This window comes from Solanum dulcamara, chromosome 4, assembly GCF_947179165.1.
Source record: "Solanum dulcamara chromosome 4, daSolDulc1.2, whole genome shotgun sequence".
NCBI classification, from domain to species: Eukaryota; Viridiplantae; Streptophyta; class Magnoliopsida; order Solanales; family Solanaceae; genus Solanum; species Solanum dulcamara.
Window position 1 is genome coordinate 23,817,190 of NC_077240.1, and position 27,081 is coordinate 23,844,270.

The 27,081-nt window shown below is 33.1% G+C and overlaps 3 protein-coding genes and 2 pseudogenes across 3 annotated transcripts; 2 read left to right on the plus strand and 3 right to left on the minus strand.

Moving 5' to 3' along the window:
* Positions 1-2,576: 2,576 nt before the first annotated feature.
* Positions 2,577-7,601, plus strand: LOC129887028 (F-box protein FBW2-like). Its single transcript, XM_055961967.1, has 2 exons — positions 2,577-3,169; positions 6,806-7,601. Exons 1-2 carry the CDS (start codon positions 2,799-2,801, stop codon positions 7,359-7,361), a joined length of 927 nt encoding a protein of 308 aa, XP_055817942.1. The 5' UTR covers positions 2,577-2,798; the 3' UTR covers positions 7,362-7,601.
* A 3,936-nt stretch (positions 7,602-11,537) lies between these two features.
* LOC129887029 (protein IQ-DOMAIN 11) lies at positions 11,538-13,975 on the plus strand. Its single transcript, XM_055961968.1, has 5 exons — positions 11,538-11,899; positions 12,020-12,382; positions 12,463-12,681; positions 13,066-13,197; positions 13,285-13,975. The coding sequence occupies exons 1-5, from the start codon at positions 11,825-11,827 to the stop codon at positions 13,885-13,887; spliced, it is 1,392 nt and encodes a 463-aa protein (XP_055817943.1). The 5' UTR covers positions 11,538-11,824; the 3' UTR covers positions 13,888-13,975.
* Positions 13,976-14,588: 613 nt separating this feature from the next.
* Positions 14,589-15,358, minus strand: LOC129884871 (germin-like protein subfamily 1 member 17). Its single transcript, XM_055959144.1, has 2 exons — positions 15,232-15,358; positions 14,589-15,139 (listed from the first exon to the last, which is right to left on the minus strand). Exons 1-2 carry the CDS (start codon positions 15,356-15,358, stop codon positions 14,589-14,591), a joined length of 678 nt encoding a protein of 225 aa, XP_055815119.1.
* A 5,896-nt stretch (positions 15,359-21,254) lies between these two features.
* Positions 21,255-22,122, minus strand: LOC129884872 (germin-like protein subfamily 1 member 7; annotated as a pseudogene).
* Positions 22,123-24,006: 1,884 nt separating this feature from the next.
* On the minus strand, positions 24,007-24,916 carry LOC129884120 (putative germin-like protein 2-1; annotated as a pseudogene).
* Positions 24,917-27,081: the final 2,165 nt, after the last annotated feature.

The window sequence follows — 27,081 nt, forward strand, 5'->3', positions numbered from 1 at the left end:
TTCAAGTATATAAAAGTTAACAACTTTCATTCTTCTGCTAGAATTTGTTAAAAAATTAACAGATTCCACAAAAATCAAGTCACTTCTTCGTATTTATTATTCTGAGATACTCAAAAAATAATATCGTGAACTTTTTGGGCAATTGAGTTTAGGATTATGCAAAATCTTTTAATTAACAGTTTTTTTCATTATTTTTCATGTGATTTAATATTAAAAAATTATTAGTTGAAATATGTTTCTTCTCAACTAAATCTGCTAGAAGTGGTTTTTGTAGGAGACTTCCACTTTTAATAATGAAGAATGAAACTTGAATGAGAGACATAATTAGAATTTTGATTAAAAACTTGAATGCGAGACGTAATCAGAATTTTGATCACATCAATTAGATTGCACCCAAAAAAATTATTGATATAACTATAATTTGACTTTGAAGAAGGTAAAGATAATTAAACTTCAACTTATTTTCGTTGGCAAAAGAAAAGAAGAGCAAATCATATATCTTCGCTCCTTTCTAATATTTTTTGTTTCAGCAAGCAATGATGTTCAAGAATTTTAATATTCTTTTTTTTCAAGAGCTTTTATTAGTAGGTAATGAATTATGTAGGAAAACTTTTTGTTCACGTGAATTGCACATATTTTTGTAGGATTCCTTTATTTTTTGACAATATCTAACAAAAGAATAAAACTTGTTAACTTTCAAATAGTTGGAGGATGTTTTATGCCAAAAAGGATACTTTAAGCATGTAATTTAAGTTTGGGATATAGTTTAAGGATGTTTTTGGCCAAAAACTCAATAAAATCATGATAATATGAGTGTACATATGAAGTGTGATATGACAATTTTTTTTAAATGAAAGAAAAAGTGTAGTACTCATACCATGATGAGAGTGAAATAAAAGAGAGAGATGTGTTTCTCAAACTAATAAATGATAGTTTAGGTATGAAACTCACACTTTCAATAGTTTAGGTATGAAACTCAAAAAAGGGAATAGTTTAGGTGTGTTTTTGACACTTATCTCTATTAAATATAAACATTCAATCGTTTTGTCAATAAAAATTGCAAAAGATAAATAACCCGAATCATAACCTATAATTCCGATCCTTTTGAAAACATGGTACTCTAGACCTCTAAATTATGAATCCGGCTTTAAATTAGGTGTCGTTTGGCCCCAAGTTTCCAAATAATCTTGGCAAGTTATTCTTGCGAGAAACTTTGGTAAAGTTTCAACATGCGTTTGGTCACAAATTTTCTCAAGGTTTGGTGAAATTTTAAAAAAATATTTTTTTGTACTTGTAAGTTCTAAATATTATTAAAAATACCCATAAGTTTGTGTTATCATTTTATAATGAACATGTTCCGTAAAGAAAAAAAAATTATAACATACTCCTTCCATTCCATATTAAGTGAGTTTTTGAGGGATTTTTTATTGCTCAAAATAATTGAATTGTTCAAGGTTTAAGATAGATGTTTGAAGCTTTTTCCATATTTACCCTTTTATTTATTGAAATTTTATGTTTTTTAGTAGATAAATCACACTACTTGCAAGTTATATTTTGATTTTACAAAGGGCAATAGTGAAAAGTATGGTTCAAATTATGTCCTTAAATATTTTTCTTAATATGTGTGTATTGCCTCACAAATTCACTTAATATGGAGGGAGTAATTGATAGCAATCAATAACAACAAAATAACCATATAAGCAAGAACAATATATTAATCGGATTAAAAATAAATTATTCTTTTTTCTAATCTTGTCACTCAGACTATTTTTTTTCGGAGAAGATAATAACAAACTATTCTTCTATAAAATCTTCCCACATTCTATGAATAATCTCTTCCCAACAAGATTTCATTTCTAGAACAAATGATCGAGAAGACGAGCAATATTGTTACTTTGAGTCGATTGTTCATCATTTTTATTAATGATTATATTAGCACTTTCATATTCAGCGAATATTCCATCACTGCTTTGATTTTCACGCAAAAAATTATGTAATACGACACAAACAATTACTATTTTCACCTGTATGTCTAAGTCATAGTTGTTCATGCCTTATCGTAGTATTCTGAATCTACTTTTCCACGCACCAAATATTTTTTCAATTACATTATGCAGAGAGTCATTACTATAGTTAAATAACTCTTTGTTAATCTTAGGCTCTCTTTTACTTCCCCTGTTGTCTTGCAAATGATATCGCATTTCTTTAATAGAAATATGGTTGTTGGCTCATTGAGAGAAGTTTCATTAAAGAGGGTCGGTGGACATTTTTATAAATAAGTTTTATTTAAGATGGATTAATGATATTGGTTGGTCATATTAATGAAGTAAGTTGGTAAATAAATATTTAGTTGAAATTAATAAATGATTGTTGTTTTTATAAATTATAAAAATTTGAGGTTATGATTAAATTTGTAAAACTTCCAAGTTCTAATTTTTTTAAAACTTAAAAACTTGGGAACTTAAGAATTTTATCAAATATATTTGTCAAGTAATAAAAAATTATATAAACAAACACAATTTTTCAAATATTTTGCAAAATTGGGGCGAAACACTCAATGTGTAGTAAAATTGCTGATGAATAAGGAATACAAAATTACACACACGTATCTGACATTGATAACCCTGAACATTCAGATGTTACATTTGTCAGCCGTAAGATGAGTTACTATGAAAGAAGGTCTTGACACGTGGCACTCATCTAAACACTCTCCGAGCAAAACCAAAAACCCCCAAGAACGGAAAACTCGAAGAGCTACTACTTACTTTTCTTAACTTCACACACCCCTTTGTCCAGAAATGGAATTTACGGATGGTGCGAGCAAAAGGGTATGTGTTAAAGTCGAAAACGGCGCCGTTTGCACTACGGGAGGTAAGTGGGATGAGTTAAGCCCGGAGATATTAGCTTCAATTTTCGTAAGGATTGTTCCGCCGGAGTTGATGGTGAGGTCGGTGGCGTTAGTTTGCCGGAATTGGATGGAGACGGTATCCGGTCCGTACTGCTGGACGGAGATTGATCTGGAAGAGTGGTGCCGGAGATGCTGCATTGCTAACCGTTCCCACCTAATTGATCCTGTCGTCCGTAAAATTGTTCGCCGGAGCAGGTCCACATTCCGGCGACTCTCTACTTACCGTCTAGGCGATGTCGGATTCTCCTTCGCTGCTAGCCGGTATTCTTCTTCTTGCTGTTTTTTCTACCCAGTTTGTCCCAAATTCATACTCTTTCCGTCCCAATTTATGTGGCACTGTTTGGATTTCGAGAGTCAGACCTTGAATTTGGGCATTAAAATCTTTAAGTTTTTTGAAATAAAATTTATATAGTTGAAAATTGAAAACTACTTCTATAAGTCACAATAATTGACAATTGAAAATTGAAAATAATTAAAAGACATATGGAAACGTTACACTCAAAAGATAAACTTATTTGAATCTCAAAATTCGAAAGGTGCCACGTAAATTGGTGCGACAGAGGGAGTACTATTTACTTTGGATTATTTGACAATATGGGTTGTTCGGATGGTAAGTATACTCCGAGTCATTTAGTTCTACAGAGGGGTAAAAAAGGAAAAAAGAAAAAACTTTGCATTATTTTCGAGCAATCTGTTATATAAACATATTTTTATATATACGTGTGTTTGTTGGGTGAATTTATTTGCCGAACTTGTAGTGGTGGAAACACCACCTTTGTTGTATCAGACTGAATCTTGGCCAGTAGAGAAATCCCATGTCTAGAAGATGCATGTTGCGGAGATCAGGATGTTGAGGTGGATGTGTGGGAATACTAGAAGTGATAGGATTAGAAATGAGGATATTCGGGATAAGGTGGATGTGGCTTCTGTGGTTGACAAGATGAGAGAAGCGAGACTGAGATGGTTTGGACATGTGAAGTGGAGATGCATAGATACACCAATGAGAAGGTGTGAGGTTGGTTATAGAGGGTACAAGGATAGGCAGAGGTAGACCGAATAAGTATTGGGGAGAGGTCATAAGACAGGATATGACGCAACTCCATGTTTCTGGGGACATGACCCTAGATAGGAGGGTGTAGAGGACTCGTATTAGGGTAGAAGGGTAATAGGTAGTGTAGTGTTGTCTAGTTTAGTATGTTATTTATGGCTGTTTGATTATCACATGATTTTATTGTTGTTTTGGCTACTTTTACACTGGTTCTTGTTTCGATTTCTCTTCATTGTCTTCTTCTTTATATTGGGATTTATTGCACTTGAGTCGAGGGTTTTTCGGAAACGGCTTCTCTACCTCCATGAGGTAGTGGTAAGATTTGCATACATTTTCCCCTCACCAGACCTCACTTGTGGGATTTCAATGAGTATGTTGTTGTTGTTCTTGTTGATTCAAAATATAAAAAAGTAAAACACACTAAACCAATTGGATTTTATATCTACTCCATATATATAAAAAATTAACTTTGATGTTGGCCCCTTTTGGCCCCTGCTCTGCCCCTACAAAAGCATAGGATGACACCCCCTTATTGTGGTTTAAAGAGGGCATGTTTGATTGAAATAGTGATCTTGGAGTATTGGTGTATGGAGAAATTTGTTTGATGGATTAATACAATTAGGAGGAACCTGTTTGTGTCTCATATGGAGTAATGCAGAGGCCCAACAGATGAGATTGATGGAAGTTTTTAGTTGTTGGCTCTGGCTAAGAACCGGTTAATCACTGGAAAAGAATCCCAAAATCTTAACAAAAGTATTGAGAACTTCTGAAATAAAAAATACATGATGATAAAGCCCCTATAAATGATTCATTCAATATATGATGTGTAACTTATACAAAATCTATAAATAAATAAAAATAAAGAGAAAGAAACAGTTTGAAACAAGAAGGTAGAAAGGGGCAAATAATTTCCCCAGGCCAAATACATAAGGGGCCCCTTATACTCAACTCCAATTTTCATTTAAACACCTCAACTAAGACCGGTACGTATTGAACACTTGAACTTAATTGAAAGTGTACCTGTTAAACACAAAAATTTACGTGGCACAAAAAGTGGTTTTCACTGGTGATTAGCTCATGAATCACTTAAATATAACCTTTTTCTTTTTCAAATTTCTTTTCTTTCTTCCTCTTTCCCCTTCACCTTCTATGCCACCAGCCCCGACCACCTCTCCACCATCATTTAGGTCCAGAGCAGCAAAAACACAATCTATTTCACTCCTAATCCTATTTGATAATACAATATCAGTTTCTTGATAACCTTTTAACCTCTGAAAATGGCATGTTAAAACCTCATTCAATCCCTTTTTCCTTCTAAGCTCTAAACCATATTTTCTATCAAAAGTTCCTCATTCAATTAAACATGACAGAATGTGGAGTCCAAAAAGCTGTAACAATATATCTTTACGAACAGAATTTGTTAATTGCCACAGTTATTCTATTAAGCTTGGAATTAGATAAGACATTCTATGATTTTTTCCCTTTAAGTTTAAACTTTTCTGTATTCCCCTTTTCTGGAGACCAAAATTGAGTTGTTGTTTTCTTCATTTTTATTTTAGTTGATCGGCATTTTCAGTTTTAGGAATTATTAAATCGTTTGTGATTGTGATTTTTCTCTGAGTGCGGACATTTTGGCAGTAGAGAGGTTATTTATGGTGGTAAATGGCTGTAAAAGAAGATGATAGGGAAGTCGATGGGGTGTGGAGCCGTCAAGTTTTGGAATAAGTTTGAGGTCTTGGAATAGGTTTTATTCTTTTTGTTTAGAAGATCTTTTCTTTAATTAGTTGGACAGCCACATGCTTATTTTATTTGTCAGATTTTCCATGTCGCCGTGTGTGTAGTTTACTCTCTGTATATTTTTGAGTGGTTAGTTATGAGGGGTTTAATAGGTACGCTTTAAATTAAGTTGGAGGGTTCAATAGGTACCAGCCCTATTTGAGGTGCTAAAATGAAAAGTTGAGCCAAGTTTGAGGGGCGTTTGGCCATAATGTGAAAGCTAAAAGAAAACAACCAATGATGATTAGTCATGCAGAGTTTTTATCAAAAGACCCTCATTTTCGAATTGCACTCTTTTTTTTTTATTCAATTACCCAGATTAAAATCTGGGTCGTGTTGTATTCAACAAAAAGGGGCAGAGGGGGCCTGAGCCTAACCTCAATACGAATTGCACTCTTTTAGTTGATGCCTTGGCAATTTAAATCCTGATTCATACTAAAAGACTTAACAGATAGGCTACTCTTTTCAATTTAAATGAAATTCCATGGTGATGAATTAGCTCGGTTGGCCGTGCCGTTATTATTCCACTAATATATGTCTTCTATATGTACCAAGGTGCTTTTATTTTCCAGTTTCATTTTTAAGGAGAAAGGCAACAAACACGGAAATGACACATAATAGCTCAGAACTGTCTAAACTATGATTCAGTTATCAGTTTCAACAAAACTATGATTCAGTTATGCTAATGAATTCTCTTGTGATGTTTGCCATAGGTTAGAATAACCTATGTTGCTTGGACTCTTCAAAAATGTCGATAGGTGCGTGTTGGATACTCCAAAAGTAGTGCATTTTAGAGAATCCGACATGGGTGCGGCAACAATTTTGGAGAGTCTGGACAACATAGAGAATAACTATAAGCCATCCAATTGTATGTTATTTAGTCAATTATGGGCTCGCGAGAAGTTCTACCCAACATTACATGCACTTCACTTAGTCATGTTAATTGGATAGCATAATCCCTACCCATAACCTTGTTTATGTGAGACTGATGGTGTTTTATCTTAGATTGAATCAAGGGGGTCATTCTAATGATTTTAACTTATGAGAGTATGTATACCAATATTTTTTTGCAGTGGAAGATGTCTCAAGATACTACAAATCCCTATGAGTGAAATCACTGACCAGGTGGTTGAAAAGCATGCAGGGTCCTTGGTTAATATAACCTTCTTAGACATCAGCTACTGTTTAAAGATCACAGAGAAAGGTCTGAAAGCTTTTGGAAAACAGTGCAAGTCCTTGACTCATCTCAGAAGAAACATGCCTCTTTGGGAGCTGCCCACCAGTGTTGAAGCTTCTGATATCAACGATCAGGAGGCGCTGATTATAGCGGAAACTATGAAAGGTCTTCAGCGCCTTGACCTTGCTTTCAACCGGTTGAGTGATACTGGCATTGATGCTATTCTCACCCAGTGTAAGGCACTAACGCACCTTGAAATCCAAGGGTGTTGGAATGTGGAGCTGAAGGGTGATCTTGAGGTAAGATGTGAAAAGCTTGTAGACTTTCGGAGCCCTTGGATCCATGAACGTGAGGATAACCTTGCTGAATCCTCGGATATTGATAGTAATGAAGATGAATATGATGAAGAATCAATCTACTCAGAATCTCCCTCTTCATCAGATTTGGATTAGATGGCTGCATTGCACCACCTTCTAAGTGTCTTTGTGCTGGTTTTTCGGGAGCTTTTGGATGTGTATTTATGCAGATCATCTTGCGTAGTCATTTCAATGATGGGTTTTGGTTTCTCTTTGAGACATGTTATCAGTAAGAGTTGTAACCTAGATGCTTAGAACTTGAATCCGTAAATGCTGCAATTAACATGTTACTTGTGTATTATTTTTGGCCTCTTTATAATCTTGTTTTGCAGTCTTCTTGGTTGATAAGCATCCTACTTTTGATACATTTTGATTCCTACTTTTGATACATTTTGAATCAATTTCTAGATTTAGTGCACAACCTTTATGAACTACATTGGATAAGGTCATACTTGTTACCTCTATATCAACAAGTAGCAATTAGCATGGTGCAGATTTACTTTGTTCGTGCAAAATTATTTACTTAGGTCCCAAAGCAAGTTACAGTTTTTTTTTTTTTTTTACAATCATCCAGTATTCAGTACTAAATGACTCGATTAGTTTGAATTCCCATTGTGTAGGGTCCATTAAGAAAATAGCGCTCCAATTTTTTTTTTTTTATCAATGAGGCTTAAATTCGAAACTTTTGATTTATTAATCGTAGATAATTCCCTCACACAGCTAGACGATAGTAAATCAATCTATTTAATCCTTCGACCCAGTACAACAAACTAATGTTTAACAGTGAACTTTTGAGAAAAGTTTATTGTTAATTCTCAAATGTTAGTACTAAGCATTAGTTTTAAAAAAGAAATATTTAATCAGTATAGTAGCATTTTAGCCACTTTATAGCCGACATGGATAAAACAAGAAAAGAAGAGTAACAGCATTAACAAAAGAGAGAAGGGTTTTAGATATTTTATAATTTTTTTTTGTTTTTAAAAAAGGTTTAGGACTCAGTGAGGGTAATATTGGTTGTTTTTTTTGTTGCTCTAGCTGTCAAACCAGGTAAAGTCTAATAATTTTAAATTAAAGATGTGTACAATATATTAAAATAATTCTTTGAATTTTATAAATTTAAGCGTCATATTATTTTTATTAGAAAGTGCCGTTAAAGGTAAATTGAGATGTTTGAATTAAAGAGTTACTAAATATAAAAATAATATATATTTTTAAATTGATTAAAAAGAAAAATAAAATAATTAAAAAAATAAATTTCGTAAAGTAAGGTTGGGTGGGGATTAGGAACATAAATATCTGAGTTAACTTACGCATACAAAGTTATACAAAAAAATTACATATCTAAGCAAACATAAATAATATATTTACTCAATCTAACTAAATTTACATAATCTAATAACATTTTCAACCTCCTCTATCGCCTCTCTCTCCCCCTCTTTTGCAGTCTCTCAACCCAAATCACACCTTCAGTTTCCTCTGTGATCTCTTCTTCTTTATATATATATTGTGTATACAAACATTGAATGTTTATAAAATGGTGTATATGCATTAAATTACATTATAGATATACTTTTCATGCAATATATATACACACATTATATACATCGTTATTAGCACATGTCATCAACTAAAATAGAAACCTTAGTGACTTCATTTATTCATGAGTAGTTTTTATTTGACAAGTCATTTATTTAATAAGTTGATTAAGTAAAAGTTGTCATATGGTGGGCTAGACAAGAAGGGCCAACAACAGGCTGTCTATTCCTTATTACCACTCAAGCCTGCTCTGTTTTCTTCTTCACATTCTCTATCTCCTTGGCACATTACCACTACCCTACCACCTTCAATAATTTAATTCCTCCCAAGAAAAAGGTGTAGTAATAATGGTTAAGTTGAATAAAGAAACATTGCTATTGCTGTTTTGCATATTCATCACCATATCATTGCTTACAAGTACTATAGTGGATGGTGACAGTTTTAGAGCCTAAATAGGAGAATTCTCTAGCTTTTGCTCAAATTATATGTAAATATGTATATTAAGAATGTTATTATCTATCGGAAACAACACATCATTTTCTGATCCTATTTGTAGAATTACTTTTTGTATGTTATTGTTGTTGTATTAAGAATATTATTGAATATTTGATTATAGTCGAAAGTCTATTGGAAATAGTTACCTAGCTAAGGTTGCATATTAAACATTCTCCCGAAATTCTACTTTTGGAATTATATATTATTATTGTTGTTGTAAATATATGAACTATATAAGCAATTAATTATTGTTGTACATTAATTTGATATTTTTATACGAACTCATAAATTTTAAATTTTGAATTCTGTTATAGATCGATCATATCTACGTGCCAAACTTATGCAAGAGGGAACTAGACTAGCTAGTCGTAGTCTCCAATCCAACCTTTTTTCTTCCTTTGGTTTTTTATATCCTAGGAATAATCTTCATTCAATTAAAACTAGTGTGCATTACAAAGTGGTGTATCATGTCATCAATTTATATGTTAAGCTAGCACATCAAAACTACTTTTTGTAGTATGGATAGGCAGACATCAGTGTCACTTTTCAGAATCATACATTATTAATGATTTCGTCTCAATTCCAATCCTTTTCAAAATCACATTATAACGATTCTTGTCATGAAAAAAAAAGTTATTACTAAGACACCAAGCAGTCATTTATAATATTAGTAAAATAAAAAAAAATTAAACTCACATGCTCTCCCTTTTTATTGAAATTTTTTCACAATCATATTAATAATTATTGTATTAATTAGTTGTACAAGAATCCAGATATCTGAAATTAAGAACATGGTCCCACAGCCCATACCACATACTTTTTATGACTCCAATACTATCCCCCACCCCACCCCCACCCCCACCCCCCAAAAAAAAAGGTCTTCAAATCTCTTAACTACCCCCATCCTATATTTATTTTTGCTTCAAAAGATTATATTACAACTATAATTCAAGATAAAGATTTCCATATGAAAACGACAGAAATGATAGCATCAGTTTGACAGAATATCCAGACCTTCCATTATTAATATGGATTAACGGTAAAAACACACTTAAATCGGTCAAAAACACACTTAATTCATTCCTTTATTTATGAATTTCACTTTCATCTATCAGTTATTCCATTTTTCTACCTGAACTATCATCATCGTTTAGATAAAAAAAAAGAAAAATAATTAATAATTAATAATTGAAATTTAAAATTTGCGAAAAAACGATAATTCAAATATATTTTTGATTATTACGTCAGTTAATATTGTAAACATATGATCATGTTTTGGTATCTGTTGTGTATACCCCACTTGAGCTAAGTGGTAGTGTCAGTAATGTCTATCAAACATTCGAACATGTCAATTGTAGCTGAAGAAAACAAAATAGCAGCTGTAAAAACCCCAGTACCTCATAAAGATATCATAATTCATACTCCATCAGGTTTCCCTCCATGAATGTGAAAGGCCTCTCCCTCCACACTTCTATCACTTGCAAGGCCCATATGTTTTTTTTCCCTAAGTACTAATGATTAGGTTCTAGATTTAAAATAGGTATAATACATACACCAATATTTCAACTTGGCATTTGAAGATGCACATCTACACATCTTAATTAGTCTCAGTTGTACTGTCAATTAAACACTTCAGCTTACAAAATGATCATCTATACAATCCCTAAATTTATGTGTCATGTCAGCTCAGATGTCCACGAATTACACAATGACGAATTGCGATGTGTAGATGTGTAGTCTCAAAATTGAAATGTTTAATTGTCAATTAAGGCCAAGTTAATATGCTTATCTATGTGTTATGACTTTAAATAACATACGTGTTTAATGAATTTTTTTAAATACAAGTATATTGTTCAAATAAAAGTTATTGGGTTTAATCGAACCGTACGTGAACTTCTACTTCCACCCCATAATAGAATCTACCAAAATGAGTGTTAATTACTCGGATTTTTTTCATTTTCAAAACTTGAACGAGAAACCTTGGAGATTTTTAGATTAAGGGATCTGATCCATCACACTACCTCCCTCGGGTGAAAAGCCCACATGTTGAAACAGGAGAAACTCATCATAAAGAAGATAGAGAAAAGAAATGTGAATTATTATTGAATAAAAGAAAAGCATACACCTTATTCTAATGTCTTGTATTTCCACTGTTTCCATTATGAAGAGGGCTTCATTTATTTATTTATTTATTTTATTTTTCTTTGGTGGGCCTTTTAAAGCTAGTGTCCTAGTTCAGTAGAGTTGCTTACTTCAGAAGATTTTGGTTACTTTTTAGAAATGAATGAGAAAATCTATGATATCTTTTTTGGTGTGAACTGCCTGCTAATCTTAGTAAATTCTCCTGAAAATATGTTTCAATTCCCAAAGGCTCTGTTACCAATAGATCTTCTATTTTAACAGGGCAACTTACTGAAACTTCCTTTTTTGTATTCTTATATTTAAATTACTCCCAAAAAAGATTATCTTGCTTCTTCCAAGTGTCCATTCTCTGTTTTAAATTACTCACATGAGGTAGTTGTAAATTCATGGCAAAGAAGAAAAGCTGGTTCAACTTGCTGAAGAAAATTTTCGTTTCGGATTCAGAATCAAGATTAGAAAAGGTAAAATGACTTTACTTGTAACATTAAAAATGATAAAATCAATTTCTAGTAGATTCCATAATAACATAGGCACTTGTATATCCAACTTTCGTTGACATTGCACAGCTATTGTATCAATAGGGAAAAAGGAAAGGATGGGTATTTACAAGGCTAAAGATTAGAAGATTGGTGGCGACCTTGGCGTTGTCACCACCAAGGGAAAGGAAACTCCGGAAAGCAGAAGAGAAGCAGAGCAAGCATGCTATAAATGTTGATGTTGAAACAATTAATGAATCTAATGCAGATGCTGAAACTCCAAAGGTTCAAGCTGAAATCGCATCCTTTAAAGACGGTGCTGAGTCTATCCACGAGCCTAAAAATGAAACTCTTGTATTGTCAAAATTGAATCTTCATGGACAAGAAACAGACTACTTCTACCTCTATGTGAGAAGAATTGAAAATCTTGCTGCCATCAAAATTCAGACAGCATTTCGCGGTTATCTTGTATGTTTGAAATCTTCAGTTATCGTCAATTCTCTACAATCACAAGGAAATATTTTTTCATCAATGAGTTCAATTTTCAGGCAAGGAAAGCTTTGAGAGCACTAAAGGGACTAGTGAGGCTTCAAGCTATTGTTCGGGGTAGGGCTGTTCGACGTCAGGCTATTGCTACACTCAAGTCATTGCAGTCAATTGTAAACATTCAATCCGAAGTCTGTGCAAAGAGATGTGACAGTCAGGTGAAAACTACACTACATTGTCAAGAAAATACGTCGCTGGATCTAGGAGAGAAAGATATCAAGGTAAGAAGTTGTGCAATGCTCTAGACAAATCTAACATGATATATGGATGATGTACATCAATTAGTTTGCAATGAAAAGCTAGCAAGACTCTTTATCTGTTTACCTTCAAAAGTTCTGTTGTTTCTTTCTGTCCAAACAGAACACCAAATTGCAAGGGGTAACTTTTTAGGGATTTTTCGTGTAGTCCGCCTCTAGAGTGGAGAAAGGTATAGTTCAACTCATGCCTAGGATAGCTAAAAATAAACTCCACAACTGAGATGTGATCTTCCAATGGAGCTAGATGGAAATTCTTATGATGATGAGAGCAGTTTTCACAAGATAATCATCTCCCACTTTAAGATATAATAAACTATTCCAGCTTATTCGATTCATATAATTCTGCAGATTGATCTAAACAGCCAGAAAAGGTGGGACAATCGATATTTATCTAAGGATGAAGCAAACAAGATGTTCTCAAGCAAAAGGGAGGCTGCGATCAAGAGAGAACGTATAAGAGAATACTGGTTAAGCCATCGAGTAAGTATCTTATCAATTTCTCAAAACCTTGATCATATTTATTAAACATACTATGAATTATTTCATAAGGGGTATTTTCATTTGCAGAGGTCAACAGAATCAGACGTAAATGGAAGAAGGCGATACTGGTTAGAACAATGGGTAGATGCTCAGCTGGCTAAAAGAGATGACCTTAAAAACGTGGACACGCTTTTCTCAGCAAGAAACAGAGAAGAATTCGAGAGAAAAGAAATGAAATCAAAGCCTTCTCTAAGACAATACCATACAGATCAAGAATTGGTTTCTCCAGTATATGTTCCAAGAAGATCATTTCACCACAGAAGACAGAAATCAAGTGGGGATCACGACAATACTTTTATGGGCTCTCCTTCGATTCCAACCTACATGGCAGCTACTGAATCTGCAAAAGCAAAAGCAAGATCAATGAGTTCACCTAGGCTAAGACCTATCAATACTGATGTCTACTCTGAGATTAATTCTCCCTACAAGTACAAACTATCTCCCATATCTTCTATCAACAGCGATGCCACGGTCACAAGTAGGATTGGCAGTATGACAGGGTTCTCACAAAGATCGCCATGCTTAAAAGGCACACCTGGTCCCATTAAATCAACCAGGATTGGTAAGGACCTTAGCTTTGGGTCAGATGGGGCATTTGCAAATTGGGATCGCATCGGTGCCTGCAGTTGATCGATTGACTAAAATGAAAAATATAGATTGTAATGTAATAGTTGGAATGGTTTGATAATAATATATCTACTCTAATGGTTCGTGTGAATTTCAGTTCCATCTGAACATTTTCTCGTTGACAATGGAAAGGATCATTTCAATGCTAAGCAAATAGCAAGTATCTGTCACAGTTTTAGGACATGAAGCATTAGGTATAACTTCTTCTACTTCTAACGCGCAAGAGAAGAACGACGAAACAAATTAAAAGTTTTTCTAAATAAAAGTTTATGTTTTCCCAATATATAAAACTTTACTGATTTACTGTTTTTGAAGACAGTTTACTAACAAGTCTTTTTGTTTTGTACCCTTACTCAAACATATAAAAAAGGGCAATTGCCCGTCTATTTATTAACACAGTCAATTATAATTCAGTTCAACCAACTGAATTAAAACATATATTTAGAGGGGCCGGGTACCAATTTGGCTCCATTAGGTATGTCAATTCCACTTTCAGATTACACAAGGTGCATGGCTAATATAATGCGTATTCATTAGTATATTATTGCAATGAGAGATTATAGTTACACAGATTTACCACTTGTTTTAGGAGTTACAGAGTGACAGTGTTATCCCAACGTATTCATAAAACGCTGGTGAGCAGTGCGCTGCAAACAACTTTCAGAAAACACACGAGTCATATTTTTAATGACATATAATGTAGCCTAAGAGAATTTCTTTCGAATTTCTGCAATTTGTGTTGTACTAAGCTGGAAACCTTTGGCAAGAATATCGTCAGGAACAGGTGGTTCTGAAGCAAAGATTGATCTAGGAATCATGACAATTCCAGGATTTTGACTGTTAAAAAAAAAGAGATAAGTAGCTTTTTTGTTTCCTACATTATACTGGAAGTGAATTAGACCTTGTGGGAGCACAAACGCATCGCCAGGATTCAAGATTTTGGAGAAGAGGCGACTTTTAAAGAAGTTTGTAGGATCAAGGGCGAGAAATCCTGCATAGAGTGTACCCTCCAGGACAGTTATCAGAGCAGACGCTCGAGGGTGCAGGTGAAGTGGAGCAATACTCTGTGGTTCCAAGTCAAAACGAGCAATAGACATACCAAGAGTGTTAAGTCCAGGCATCTTGTTTACATCCACAAAAGTGACAGTAATACCAACCAACGGCACTGCATTTCCACTAACATTAAGACCTGAAGCAAAGAAATCATCTGCTGTTGCAAGCTTTGGGTCTTTGCAAATCTTTCCATTCACAAAAACTGCACACGTGAAATAAAATGAAGTTGAGCATAAATATACAAAAACTAAGCCTCATTCCGAAACAAATAAGTATCATAGAAGGACGATTAACCTGAGGCCTGAGAGTCCTTAACTGCAACACATATGTCCTGTAGAGGGTTGTTATCATAAGCATAAGCAGGGAAATTAGAAAAGAAAGAAGTAATGACTAAAGTTGTTATTAACCACCACATCCTCATTGTTATGCTTTGGGTTTATTATAATTTTTCCCAACAACTAGAAAGGTGTGACTACTTATACGAGAAAAAAACAATGGGTACTGAAAATTTTGCACGAGTCTATTTGGTAGGACTATTGTATAGAACCAATTATAGATTGGGTTTTGAGGAACCAATAGATAGAGATAAAAGTAAAACATAAACAGGTTATGTACAATTTTGACGATTCTTCGTAAAATAAACCAAAGTTTAGTATTTTTGCACTATCTAATTAGCATATTTAGCATTTAGTTATATATAATCTGATTATAACTTCCCGCATCATCGACATGTCACCCAGATGAATATGATTTCTCTGCCAAATCTCAATGTCGATTTCGGAAAAACCCTTAAACCCCATGAGACTTATCCTGGTATACCTAACAAAAATTTATGATATTTTATCACTAATTCATCACTAAATAGGATTAGCAATAATTTCTTTTATTTCTTTAGCTAAAAGATTTATCCGTGCTAAATCAATCAAATAGGCGGATTGAGCTAAATTTGAGCAGATCAAATTGGACTGAGTTAATCAATGAGCGGGTTATTGACTCATTCAAAAACTACTTGGGATGAAATGAGTTGGGTTCAAAAATGGACTAAAATGTGGGTCATAACTTAACCCACCCAATATTTACTAAGGTTTAACTTGCTTTATTTGTTCTTTTATTAATTCTTAGCACCTAATAAATTTTTTTGTTATTATGACTATATATAATATATCAAATAAAAATTTATTTTTAATAAATATTTTGACAAAATTTCTCATGAATCAATTTGGGCTACATGATATCAACCCAATTCTTATTAGACTAAAATGAGTTTGGTTGAAATGGATTGACATTGACCCACCTAAACTTAAACGAATTGGACGAATTAGATGAATTGGGCTTGATTTTGACACCCCTAAATAAATGAGAAACTTACATAAATATACTATATTAAGAAAATATTTATCATTTATAGCAATGATATTTTTTTCACTAGACACTTATTATTCATTTATAATACAGTTTTAATACATATTAGCGAGAATAATTTATAAAACACATATAATCTAGTTTTATTCATGGATAATACATTTATGTTGTTGTTGATATGTTTGGGTGATTTATATGTTGTTGTGATTGGTTTACAATTTCCAAGACCGTGAAATCTATAATCTTGAACTTGCTCTATTAAAAGTGATGTTTTGAATAAAAAAGGATTGACGAAATATTGTTAAAGAAGGGAAAGATGTAATGAAACTTAATGAAATAACTACTGTGATTAGTTACATGCAATGAACTTGTTACTTGATTGTGCAAGTATGTGAACTATTTGTTCTAGATTGTGATTGTGATTGTCATATATTGGATCGGGTGTCACGTTCCGACATATATACATATTAGATCGGGTGTCACATTCTGACACATATATACTTATTGGATCGAGTGTCATGTTTCGACATCTATATACTTATTGGATTGAGTGTCACGTTCCAACACATACACGCGCGTGCGCGCGCGCGCACACTCTCTCTCTCTCTCTCTCTATATATATATATATATATATATATATATATATATATTAGATCGAATGTCATGTTTCGACACAAACTAACAGTTTGGGTATGAGTTCCATGAGAGAACCGTTGCGTGACTGTCATCTGTGAATTGATCTTGACTATATGTGTGAAGATAGAGAAACTAACCCGATTATAATTGAGCATGCCCACCCTGTATAATAATTGATATGAAAGGACCGAAGGTCCAAGTATTACTATGTGAACTGTTGTATTTGAGATTGACACTGTGAGACTGCATATTTCTCTTGAAATGATAAATTGGTAATGTGTTTTTGTATATGCATGATCTAATTATGTTATGATTGTTAGATACGTCTGTATAGTAGGAATGAGGTCGTGAATAAGAAAGTGGAGAGCAATTGATGTGTTGTTGAGTGAGATTAGTGACTTAAAGTCAGGTATTGATGGTCTCGTGTTGTTACATGTGTTAAGGGGGGATTGGGAGAGAGTTTGGAGGTTCTACCTTAGGGCAGGCCGTCCTAGCGGGAGAAATCCCTTTATGGCGAGTCCTCCATAGCAGGTTAGGTCCCTCACATGATGGGCCGGTACAGTTAAAAGATGAGCCTTAGTCCACCTAAATGTCACTCTCTTGCAAGTGAGATGCTAAATATTTTAGGGTCAGGTGTTGGTGTGAAAGCTTAAGGAAAGTAGACTGGTTAGACTGAGGTGACCCGTAGTTCAGAAACTCCTCTATGTGTTAAAAGGGCTAGGCCTTGATCTGTATTAGAGTTGGCAGCGGATCAACTAGAAGGGATAAATGTTAGGCTTGAAGAATATTTAGAGGTTAATGGGAATGATAAGAGATTGTGCATAAAGGTTTGGCGGTGTATTCCTCAAGAGCATGTTTTCTTCTTGTTGATTTCTTTATATTATGCGGTAGGTTTCACGTTTACCAATGATGCCTATCAGTATGTGTTGTTTGTAATGATACTACTCTTGCTATGTCACTTGACATAGTCTGGTTGCAGGGTTAGTGATGTTTCTTAGATGAAGACAAAGATGATTTTCCAATAGCTTCTATTCTTCCTTCCTTATGGTAGGACCTGTGTCATTATTATATATATACTCTGTTTCTTTATAAGCTCTTATACTTGTTTAGGCTAGTATCCATGGGGGTGTTAGAATATTTCTTGTAATAAACCTTAGAGTTTTGATAATTCAATTATGGCGTATTCCTGACTCTTAGGGTTGTTATAGGTATTTTATTAAACTTCGCATGTTATTTTCGTTTAAGGGATTGATGGTTCTCCTATTTATGTGTTAGGTAGGAGCCCGCACGGCCTGATGGGTTGGGTCGTGACAACTCCACATCCACCTTCCATAGTGTTTGTCTATATTATATATAAATATTTTTAAAAATTATATTTTTTTGCTTATATACAAACACAAAAAAATTAAATAAGAAATCCACTTATTTTTCTAAAAAATACATTTTCCAATCTTTAATCTATGAATTTTTTTTTATCATTTAAATTAAGTATGAAAAAACAATTTCCTACGTACCGAACACATCCAAGCTCTTGAAATCTGCAGAGGTGGCATGACAAAAACACATGCCAAGGAATTCGATATTTCATTTGAATATCAAGCTATTAGTCCTTGAAATCTTCTTTAGTTTTGAAAAAAAAAAAGGAAGATCAGAGGCTTATGTTTAAAAACCTAGAATTAACAAAAGGTGACAATGGGAGTAATTTTGGAATATTATAAATATTTCATTTGAATATCAAGCTATTATAGTCCTTGAAATCTTCTTTAGTTTTGAAAAAAAAGAAGGGAAGAGGTTTATGTTTAAAAGCCTAGAATTAATAAAAGGTGACAATAAGGTGACAATAGGAGTAATTTTGGAATATTATAAATAATTTATTATTTAAATTAGCTTCGTTATAAAAACATAAAAATAAGAATGGTGAATGTAATATCTCAAACCACTAAGAAGGTTAGTATTACGAAGTCAAATCTGGAAGGTTGTCTCTAAAATTAACCCTAGAAAATATAATATAGTCGTTGCTAAAAGCTAAGCTAAGAATAAAATAATGTCACTAATTACAAGCACTTGATGATGTACGTTTAAATTAACAGTGATACTATTTACAATTTGTATTTAACTAGATTGTTGTTAATTTGAAAATTTGTAATTCTTTACAATTATTCAATAGTACATAAACAGCTTAAACTTGATAGCTTGGAGCAGTTTTTTTTTTTTACAAAAAAGAATTTTGAAAATAACATACTAAAAGAAGAAAGATAATAACAAAAAATTTCACACACTATCATATAGTAAAAAGAGCAGCTAAAATGATATCGAGATGATATCTCATTACATACTCCTTAAAGAAAAACTAATATTAATATACAATTTGATAGTCTTTTGTTTGGACATGTGATATGAAATTAATGATTTAAAATCATATTGATAGGAAGTTGAAGATTTGTTTGGATGCAATTTGAGTTTCTTAATTTGTATTTTTTTTAATTAACATGAATACTATATAAGTTGTGAAAACTATCAAAAATTTCTCAATTCTTATACAATCTTACAAAATGAGCAAATCATAATTCATAAATAAAAATTTTGAAATATGCTACCGCATTGACAAATTGCATATCTCCATGTTTCTTTTCTAACTAAATGCTTGTGATTACAAACTTCCAAATACAATAATTTTATAAAGATCCACTAGTCACTCATAGTAGTATCTGGTTATTTTTTTATATAATCCTTTGACTGGTACAAACAATCTATTCACGTTGAACATGAGTCTCATTTTGTAAAATTTAAAATGGTGGGTCTTTTTTTTTTGACAAAATTGTATAAATTTATGGGTCGAATTTTACATTTTAAAAAGTTGAAATCACGAATTGAAATTCTAAATCATGCTTTTTGAAGAATTTGAGATTTAAAATTATGATCCCAAATTACATGTTAAAAATGCTGATTTAAACTCATGACTTCAAATTTCATGTCCAAATTTAAACTAAAATTTTTAAAAAAAGTATTGAAAATTTTGCACTAGTCTATTTGATAGGGTTAGTATAGGGTTAAGAGTTTCACATGCACCAATTAAAGATTGGGTTTTTAAGAACCAATAAATAGATAGACGAAGCGTAAATAGTGACAATTTTCATTACTCTTCAAAACCTATTAATTGGTCTAATATATTTTTTCATCCGGTGTTAAATGATTTAGAGTCTATTTGGATTGACTTATTGCTTAATCCAAAAGTCATAAGTTAGGATTTCTAACTTATGACTTTTGAATTATTTTTGTTGTTTTGACTTAAAAATAAATACTTAAAAATACTTTTTAATTTTACTCAAACACTAAACTTAAAAGCACCTAAAATAAGTGAATCCAAACAGGCTCTTAATATCCTTCTTTCTTGGGCAGCAATAAAATTAATATTGCTTGATCAGAGTCCTGAAATATTCTTTTGACTATCTATTTATGGTTAATAAAACACTTATTTATAATGTTTTGTTTATTTATATAGGATATTTGATTCATCACTCAGAAATATTGTAGAGACTATGCTATATATTATTATTCTTTTCCATTGTTAGTAGATTTTATTTAAATTTTATTGTATTTAAATTTTTAATGTGTATGATTGTGTTTTTACTTACTTTTTAAAATAATAAAAAAATACCAAGTGAAATTCACCAGCTACTTTACTATATATATTTGAAGAAGTAATCTAGCATCCTAAAATATTATCCATACCAAATTGAATATCTTATTTTCACCTCTGATTTGTCTTAATTACATGAACCTTCTTTATGTATTATATATTGTAATTTAAAATGTGTATTAAGAAAAATTAATCATTTATCTCTTAATTTTAATTCTTTAAGGTTTATGTAGGATTGTTATTCAAAATATAGAAAAAGTAATATTGGATTCTACAAGTTTAATTTTTTTAACAACTTATTCGATTAATCGGAGTACTTCCTTGAAATACCGATCAACAAAAAAATAGAGATGCCATCAAGCTAAATATTAACATAATAAGCTTCATATTGTATATATTCATTCTTCATGGAATAAATATATTACTCAAGAAAGATTATATATAGTTAATAGATTGCAACTTGATTTAGGAGTTATTGAGTAAAGTATTATTCCAACCCTTTCATAAGACGCGCTGGGGAGCAGCTAACATATAGCTTCTTTGGATTAAATTATTTTTAAGCAGCTTATAAGTTGAAAACTATTTATAAGTTAAAAAAAAAAGTAGGTCATCCAAATAAACCAAACTATTTATTGAGGCTTATTTTAAGCACAAAATGACATTAAGTTGGTCAGCCAAACACTCAAAAAAAAGCTGAAAACAGCTTATAAGCCAATTCAAACGGTCTCATAATCATATTTTTAATGACATATAATATATAAATATCCTAAGAGAATTTCTTTCAAAGTTCTGCAATCTGTGTCTTATTAAGCTGGAAGCCTTTAGCAAGAATGTCGTCCATAATAGGCGGTTCTGAAGCAAAGATTGAACTAGGAATCGTGATAAGTCCAGGATTTTGACTGTTGTAAGAGCCAAATAGAGTAGCTTTTTTGTGTCCCACATTATACAGGAAGTGAATAAGACCTATTGGGAACACAAACACATCACCAGGATTCAATATTTTGGATAAGAGACGACTCTTAAAGAAGTTTGCAGCATCAGGGAGAATAATTCCTACATACAGAGTACCCTCCAAGACAGTCACCAGCTCAGTAGCTCGAGGGTGCGTATGAAATGGAAAAAAGACTTTGTGGTTCAATGTCAGCACGAGAAGTAGAAATACCAAGAGTGTTAAATCCGGGCATGTCCTTTACACCCACAATAGTTACACCAAACCCGGGGTACGCATCTCTACTAACATTAAGACCTGAAAAATAAAAATCATTTGGTGTTGCAAGCTTTGAGTCTTTGCAAATCTTTCCGTTCACGAAAACTGCACAGGTGAAATATTAATATGAAGCTAAGCATATTATTCAGATTATACAACATATTTATGAAAATTATGCCTCATTCCGAAACAAATAAGTATTATAGAAGGAAGATTTACCTGCAGCCTTAACAGGAGCAACACATATGTCCTGTAGAGGTCTATTATCATAAGCATAAGCAGGGGAATTAGAAATGAAAGCAATAATAGCTAATGTTGTTATGAACCATCACATGCTCATTGTTATTCTTCGGTTTTGTTATGATTTTTTTTCAATCAACCAAAAAGATGTGACTACTTATACTCTCATCTAGTTGAAAAATATAAGAGAAAAAATAATATGTATTGAAAATTCTGCATCTACACTATTTGGTAGGGCTAGTATAGGGTTAAAGTTCCACATGAACCAATTATATGGTGTCACAAAATTACATAGAGATTCACAGATTATTCCATTAGGAAGAAGGGTAATTTTAGGCGAGAAATAATAGGTTGGATTTTGAGGGACTAATAGATAGACAAAACGTAAAGTAAAACATATTGCAATAGGTTAGGTACAATTTTGACCATTCACCGTAGAACAAACCAAAATTCAGTACCCACCTCATCAATCGTCGTGTCACCCAAATTTTAACTATTTAAATCAATGATTGAGATTTAATAAATTAAAGATAAGTCTTAACCATAAAATATTTATTATCTTAATCATGATTAAGTTTTATCTTTAATTTAGTAGATTTCAATCATTGATTTAAATTTATGACATGTGTCTCTCATCCAAATAAGAACTTGGAAAAAATAGAGAGGAGCCAAATCTCATGACCCATATCCTTTCATCTAAATCTGAATGTACATCTAATTGATTGAGACTATTTGTTTTACTATCTAAATCTAAATGAACATAATTTTATTTATCTCCATTTATTAATAAACATAATAAAAAAAAGAGCTTTGAAATGTCTTCAACATCCATGATGTTGAAACTTTGTGATCATCGTAATCCTCGAGTATCCACCAGCAAATTTGAACCTTCAGATTTCACTAAAATCTTTCGTTACAAACTCAAATTTCAAAGAAGAAGAATTAGATTCAATTTTGAATTTGTTTTCCTTCAAATGAATGCAATATTTTTACATTGTTATGCACTAAAATCAGTATCAAAAAGCGTTTTCCTGTACTAATTGAACTACTTAAATCTTTTAGAGCCTATAGTCTTGAATGGTAGCTAGTAGCAAGGGTGCATGCTCAGATCTGGACAGCCAGTAGTGATAAGAAATACTATGTTAAACGTTGCAACAATTTTCTTCAAAAACAAACTACTTAATGGGAGAATTCATGGCCTTGGAAGATGCTTTGGAAGGCCAAAGCACCAATAAAAGTTGCTAGTTTTGGATGAATTGCTTCCTGGAATAAATGTCTTAGTATGGATAAATTGGATAGACAACTCCTAGATCCCTTGTAAGTTCGAATACAGGTCTATTGAAGTCTCTTAACTCCTATATATTGACACTAATAAGTAGATACGATTTGTTGGAACAAGTGTTGTCTCTCCATATAATCGACAAGGTGAAGACTTGTTTGAGGATGGTGAAGAGGAAGAAATGCTGGATAGATATTTTGCAAATGCGGCTAGGGACGCAGACATTTCTACTAGGCAACAATGCAATAAAACTCACGGAAGAAGGAAGAGCTGGGACAACAAGATGGGTGAAGAGTTTGTTCTAAGGCAGCTACCAAGGAGCTATATATAGGAGGCTACATGACAAGGGTGAGTTAATAGTTAGAAAATGAAAGAGCAAAGAAATTGAGGAGACAGACCCAAAGATGGAAATTCTGTTAAAATTCTCCCTGGCTCAAACATATAAAAAGGGGTACCGATTTGGCTCCAGGAGAATGATATTTTTGAAGGACTTATATAGCCATTAAGCATATCAATTACACTCTCAGATTACACAAGGTGCATGGCCGACATAGTGCATATTCATTATATTGCAATGAAATATTATAGTTACATACATTGCCACTTGATTTATTAGGAGTTATTGAGTAAAGTATTATTCCAATGCTTTCATAAGACGCCGGTGACCAGCTATTGCGCTGCAACCAACTTTCGGAAATCACAGAATCATATTTTTAATGACATATAATATAGCCTAAGAGAATTTTTTTGAGATACTGCAATCTCTGTCTTATTAAGCTGGAAGCCTTTGGCAAGAGCGTCATCCGAAATAGGTGGATGTGAAGCAAAGATTGAATTAGGAATAATGACAAATCCAGGATTTTGACTATTGAAAATAGAGAGATAAGTAGCTTTTTTGTTTCCCACATTATACTGAAAGTGAATAAGACCTTTCGGGAACACAAACACATCACCAGGATTCAAGATTTTGGAGAAGAGACAACTCTTAAAGAAGTTTGCAGCATCAGGGACAAGAAATCCTGTATAGAGAATACCCTCCAGGACAGTTATCAGCTCAGTAGCTCGAGGGTGCGTGTGAAGTAGACCAAGACGTTGAGTGTTGAGGTTCCAAGTCAGTACGACCAAGAAACATACCAAGAGTGTTAAGTCCAGGCATGCTGTTTAGATCCACATACTTTGCAGCAAAACGAAACCCAGGCACTGCATTTCCACTAACATTAAGTCCTGAAAAATAGAAATCATTCGATGTTGCAAGCTGTGGGTCTTTGCGAATCCTTCCATTCACAAAAACTGCACACGTGAAATAAAATGAAGCTAAGCATACTATTCAGATAATAAAAACTATGCCTCATTCCGAAACAAATAATATAGAATGGTGATTTACCTGAAGCCTTAGAGTCCTCAACTGCAACACATATGTCCTGTAGAGGGCTGTTATCATAAGCATAAGCAGGGGAATAAAAGAAAGTATTAATGGTGAATGCTGTTATAAACCACCACATGCTCATTGTTATGCTTTGGATTTGTGATGGGTTTTTTTTCCAAACAACCAGAAAGGAAAGTGTGACTACTTATACTCTCATTAGAAAAATAATATGTATTGTGTAAAGATATAGCACTTGAACCTAACTCAACCTCAAAAGTTAGCTCATGAGGGGAGGATTACCTAAAACTACCGGTCCATTCCGCAACCAATGTGGAATTCTAACCCACTCTAACATATTGAAAAGCTTCCTTCCACATTGTTTGATAGTGCTAGTATTATAGTTAAAGTTCCACATGAACCAATTATATGGTGTCTACGAAATTATGTAGAGATTCACAAAATTTTAGGCTAGAAAACAACAGGTTGGGTTTTGAGGGACCACTAGATAGATGAAGTGTATAAGTAAAGCATACTTAATAGGTTAGATACAATTTTGACTAGCTTCCGTTAAATTAGGCATAATACATAAATGTGTCTTTTAACTTGGCTTCAGCTGACATCTATGCCCTCCAATTATGAGTGTGCACAAGTAAACACTTAAATTTGTATAAAGTTGAATAAATAGGCATACTCTTCTTATGTGGCATATTACATATAGGACGTCATGTAGGATGCAAATTGCCAAATAGGACGTCATATAGGAAGCATGTGTCTGCTTGTTTAATTTTATACAAATTTAAGTGTCTACTTGTGCACATCCATAGTTGGAGGGCATAGATGTCAACTGAAGTCAAGTTTAAATCAAATTTCAGTACTCTGCACTAATCTTAGCATATTTACCTTTTAGTTATATATAAGCTCATTATAAGGCAGTACGACCTACAAGCATTGCCAAACCTGAAACCATTTATCTCTACAACGATTTCTATCAGAAATGGCCGCCCAAACATTCTTAGATCTTCACCTTCTTCAATGTCTTCCACTTCCACTCAAAAACCACAATCACCAGGAGAATTTTAGACTTTTTTATTTTTATAAAAATTTTGAAATCCTTTTTAATAATTCGTTAGCTAAGAATTGGAAAATAAGGACAAATGTGTGCTCCTGTTATATCAACAGGGGCACAATGAACCTAAGCTTTAACGGAGGACATAATCAAACCTTTTTACAAACCACAAGGACAATTTTGGACCACGCCGCTAGATTGAGACTGTTATCTTCCTATCTGAGTAAGGAATGAATATCAGATCCTATTGATGTTCAACCAGCAATCGAGACTAGTAATGCTTGAGGCTTTTCCTATTCCGACTTGGATTGAAAATAATGGACAGGAAAGGAAAAGATTCATTCAGATCGACATGAGAGTCTAACTACATTGCTAGATCTTATGTTGTATATTTGAAAGAGGTTGACGTCCTTGCTTCTCTTATGGTGCACTTCTCTTCTCGCCAATCCCCTTTTCTCCTCTTTCCACGAAGAAAAAATGTAGGACTAGTGTCAACAATTCATCACTATACAATTAAAACTCCAGGAGAGCATCTGAATCGAACAATAAAATGTATGTCCTTTCCAGGAAAACCATTTCAGCTTTAATTTATACCGATAAAATAAAACATAATACATAAATATGCCCTTTAACTTGATTTTAGCTGACATCTATACCATCTAATTTTGGGTGTGCACAAGTAGACACTTAAACTTGTATAAAATTGAACAAGTAGACACGCATGACATACTACACGTAGGATGCCACGTAGGATACAAAATTGCCATGTAGGATAAATGTGTCATTATCCGTTTCTCTTGCTCCCTCATGACAGCAAACTCATTTTAACAGCTTTTCCATTCCTCCATCTTGCACTAGTTGAACCCCGTACTAGTACAAAAGCTACATCCGCATCTAGCTCTAAGAAATAACCACAACAAGTGTTTATAGAAGTATGTATTTGTGAGTCATTAATGAAAAACTCCTCATCCACCATCAAGAATGGCACAGTTCACTATGCCCCATGACTACATAGAAGTATGCATTTGTAGACTTATTGCTTATTTTTGTTGGGTTTTAGTGATAGATTGAATGATAAAAGGAAAAATAAGTTGTTCCCTCTTGCTTTACGAAATAAGCATTTGTCCCACATAAGTGGTGGAAAGAAAAGTGTCCTATTTAAAAGAAGAAACACTCCTTCATGTTGTTAAAGGGTCAAGAAAAGGGTCTCACCTCGCGCCGTCGTCGTTGTCACTCGGCTTGAATTTGGATTTGGATTTGGATTTGAATTTGAATTTGGATTTGGATTTGGATTTGGTCAAATGATCTGATTGATTGATAATCCTTTTGGACCAAATTTCCTTTAATT

What these genes read in the sequence shown, in the direction of transcription:
- LOC129887029 (XM_055961968.1), top strand. Translation starts at nt 11,825, where the DNA reads ATGGCAAAGAAGAAAAGCTGGTTCAACTTGCTGAAGAAAATTTTCGTT. An exon ending in CAGCATTTCGCGGTTATCTT is followed by an intron (nt 12,383 to 12,462) that starts GTATGTTTGAAA and finishes TTCAATTTTCAG; the next exon opens with GCAAGGAAAGCTTTGAGAGC. An exon ending in AATACTGGTTAAGCCATCGA is followed by an intron (nt 13,198 to 13,284) that starts GTAAGTATCTTA and finishes TTTCATTTGCAG; the next exon opens with AGGTCAACAGAATCAGACGT.
- LOC129884871 (XM_055959144.1), bottom strand. Translation starts at nt 15,358, where the DNA reads ATGAGGATGTGGTGGTTAATAACAACTTTAGTCATTACTTCTTTCTTT. An exon ending in TAAGGACTCTCAGGCCTCAG is followed by an intron (nt 15,140 to 15,231) that starts GTTAATCGTCCT and finishes TCACGTGTGCAG; the next exon opens with TTTTTGTGAATGGAAAGATT.
- LOC129887028 (XM_055961967.1), top strand. Translation starts at nt 2,799, where the DNA reads ATGGAATTTACGGATGGTGCGAGCAAAAGGGTATGTGTTAAAGTCGAA. An exon ending in TTCTCCTTCGCTGCTAGCCG is followed by an intron (nt 3,170 to 6,805) that starts GTATTCTTCTTC and finishes ATTTTTTTGCAG; the next exon opens with TGGAAGATGTCTCAAGATAC.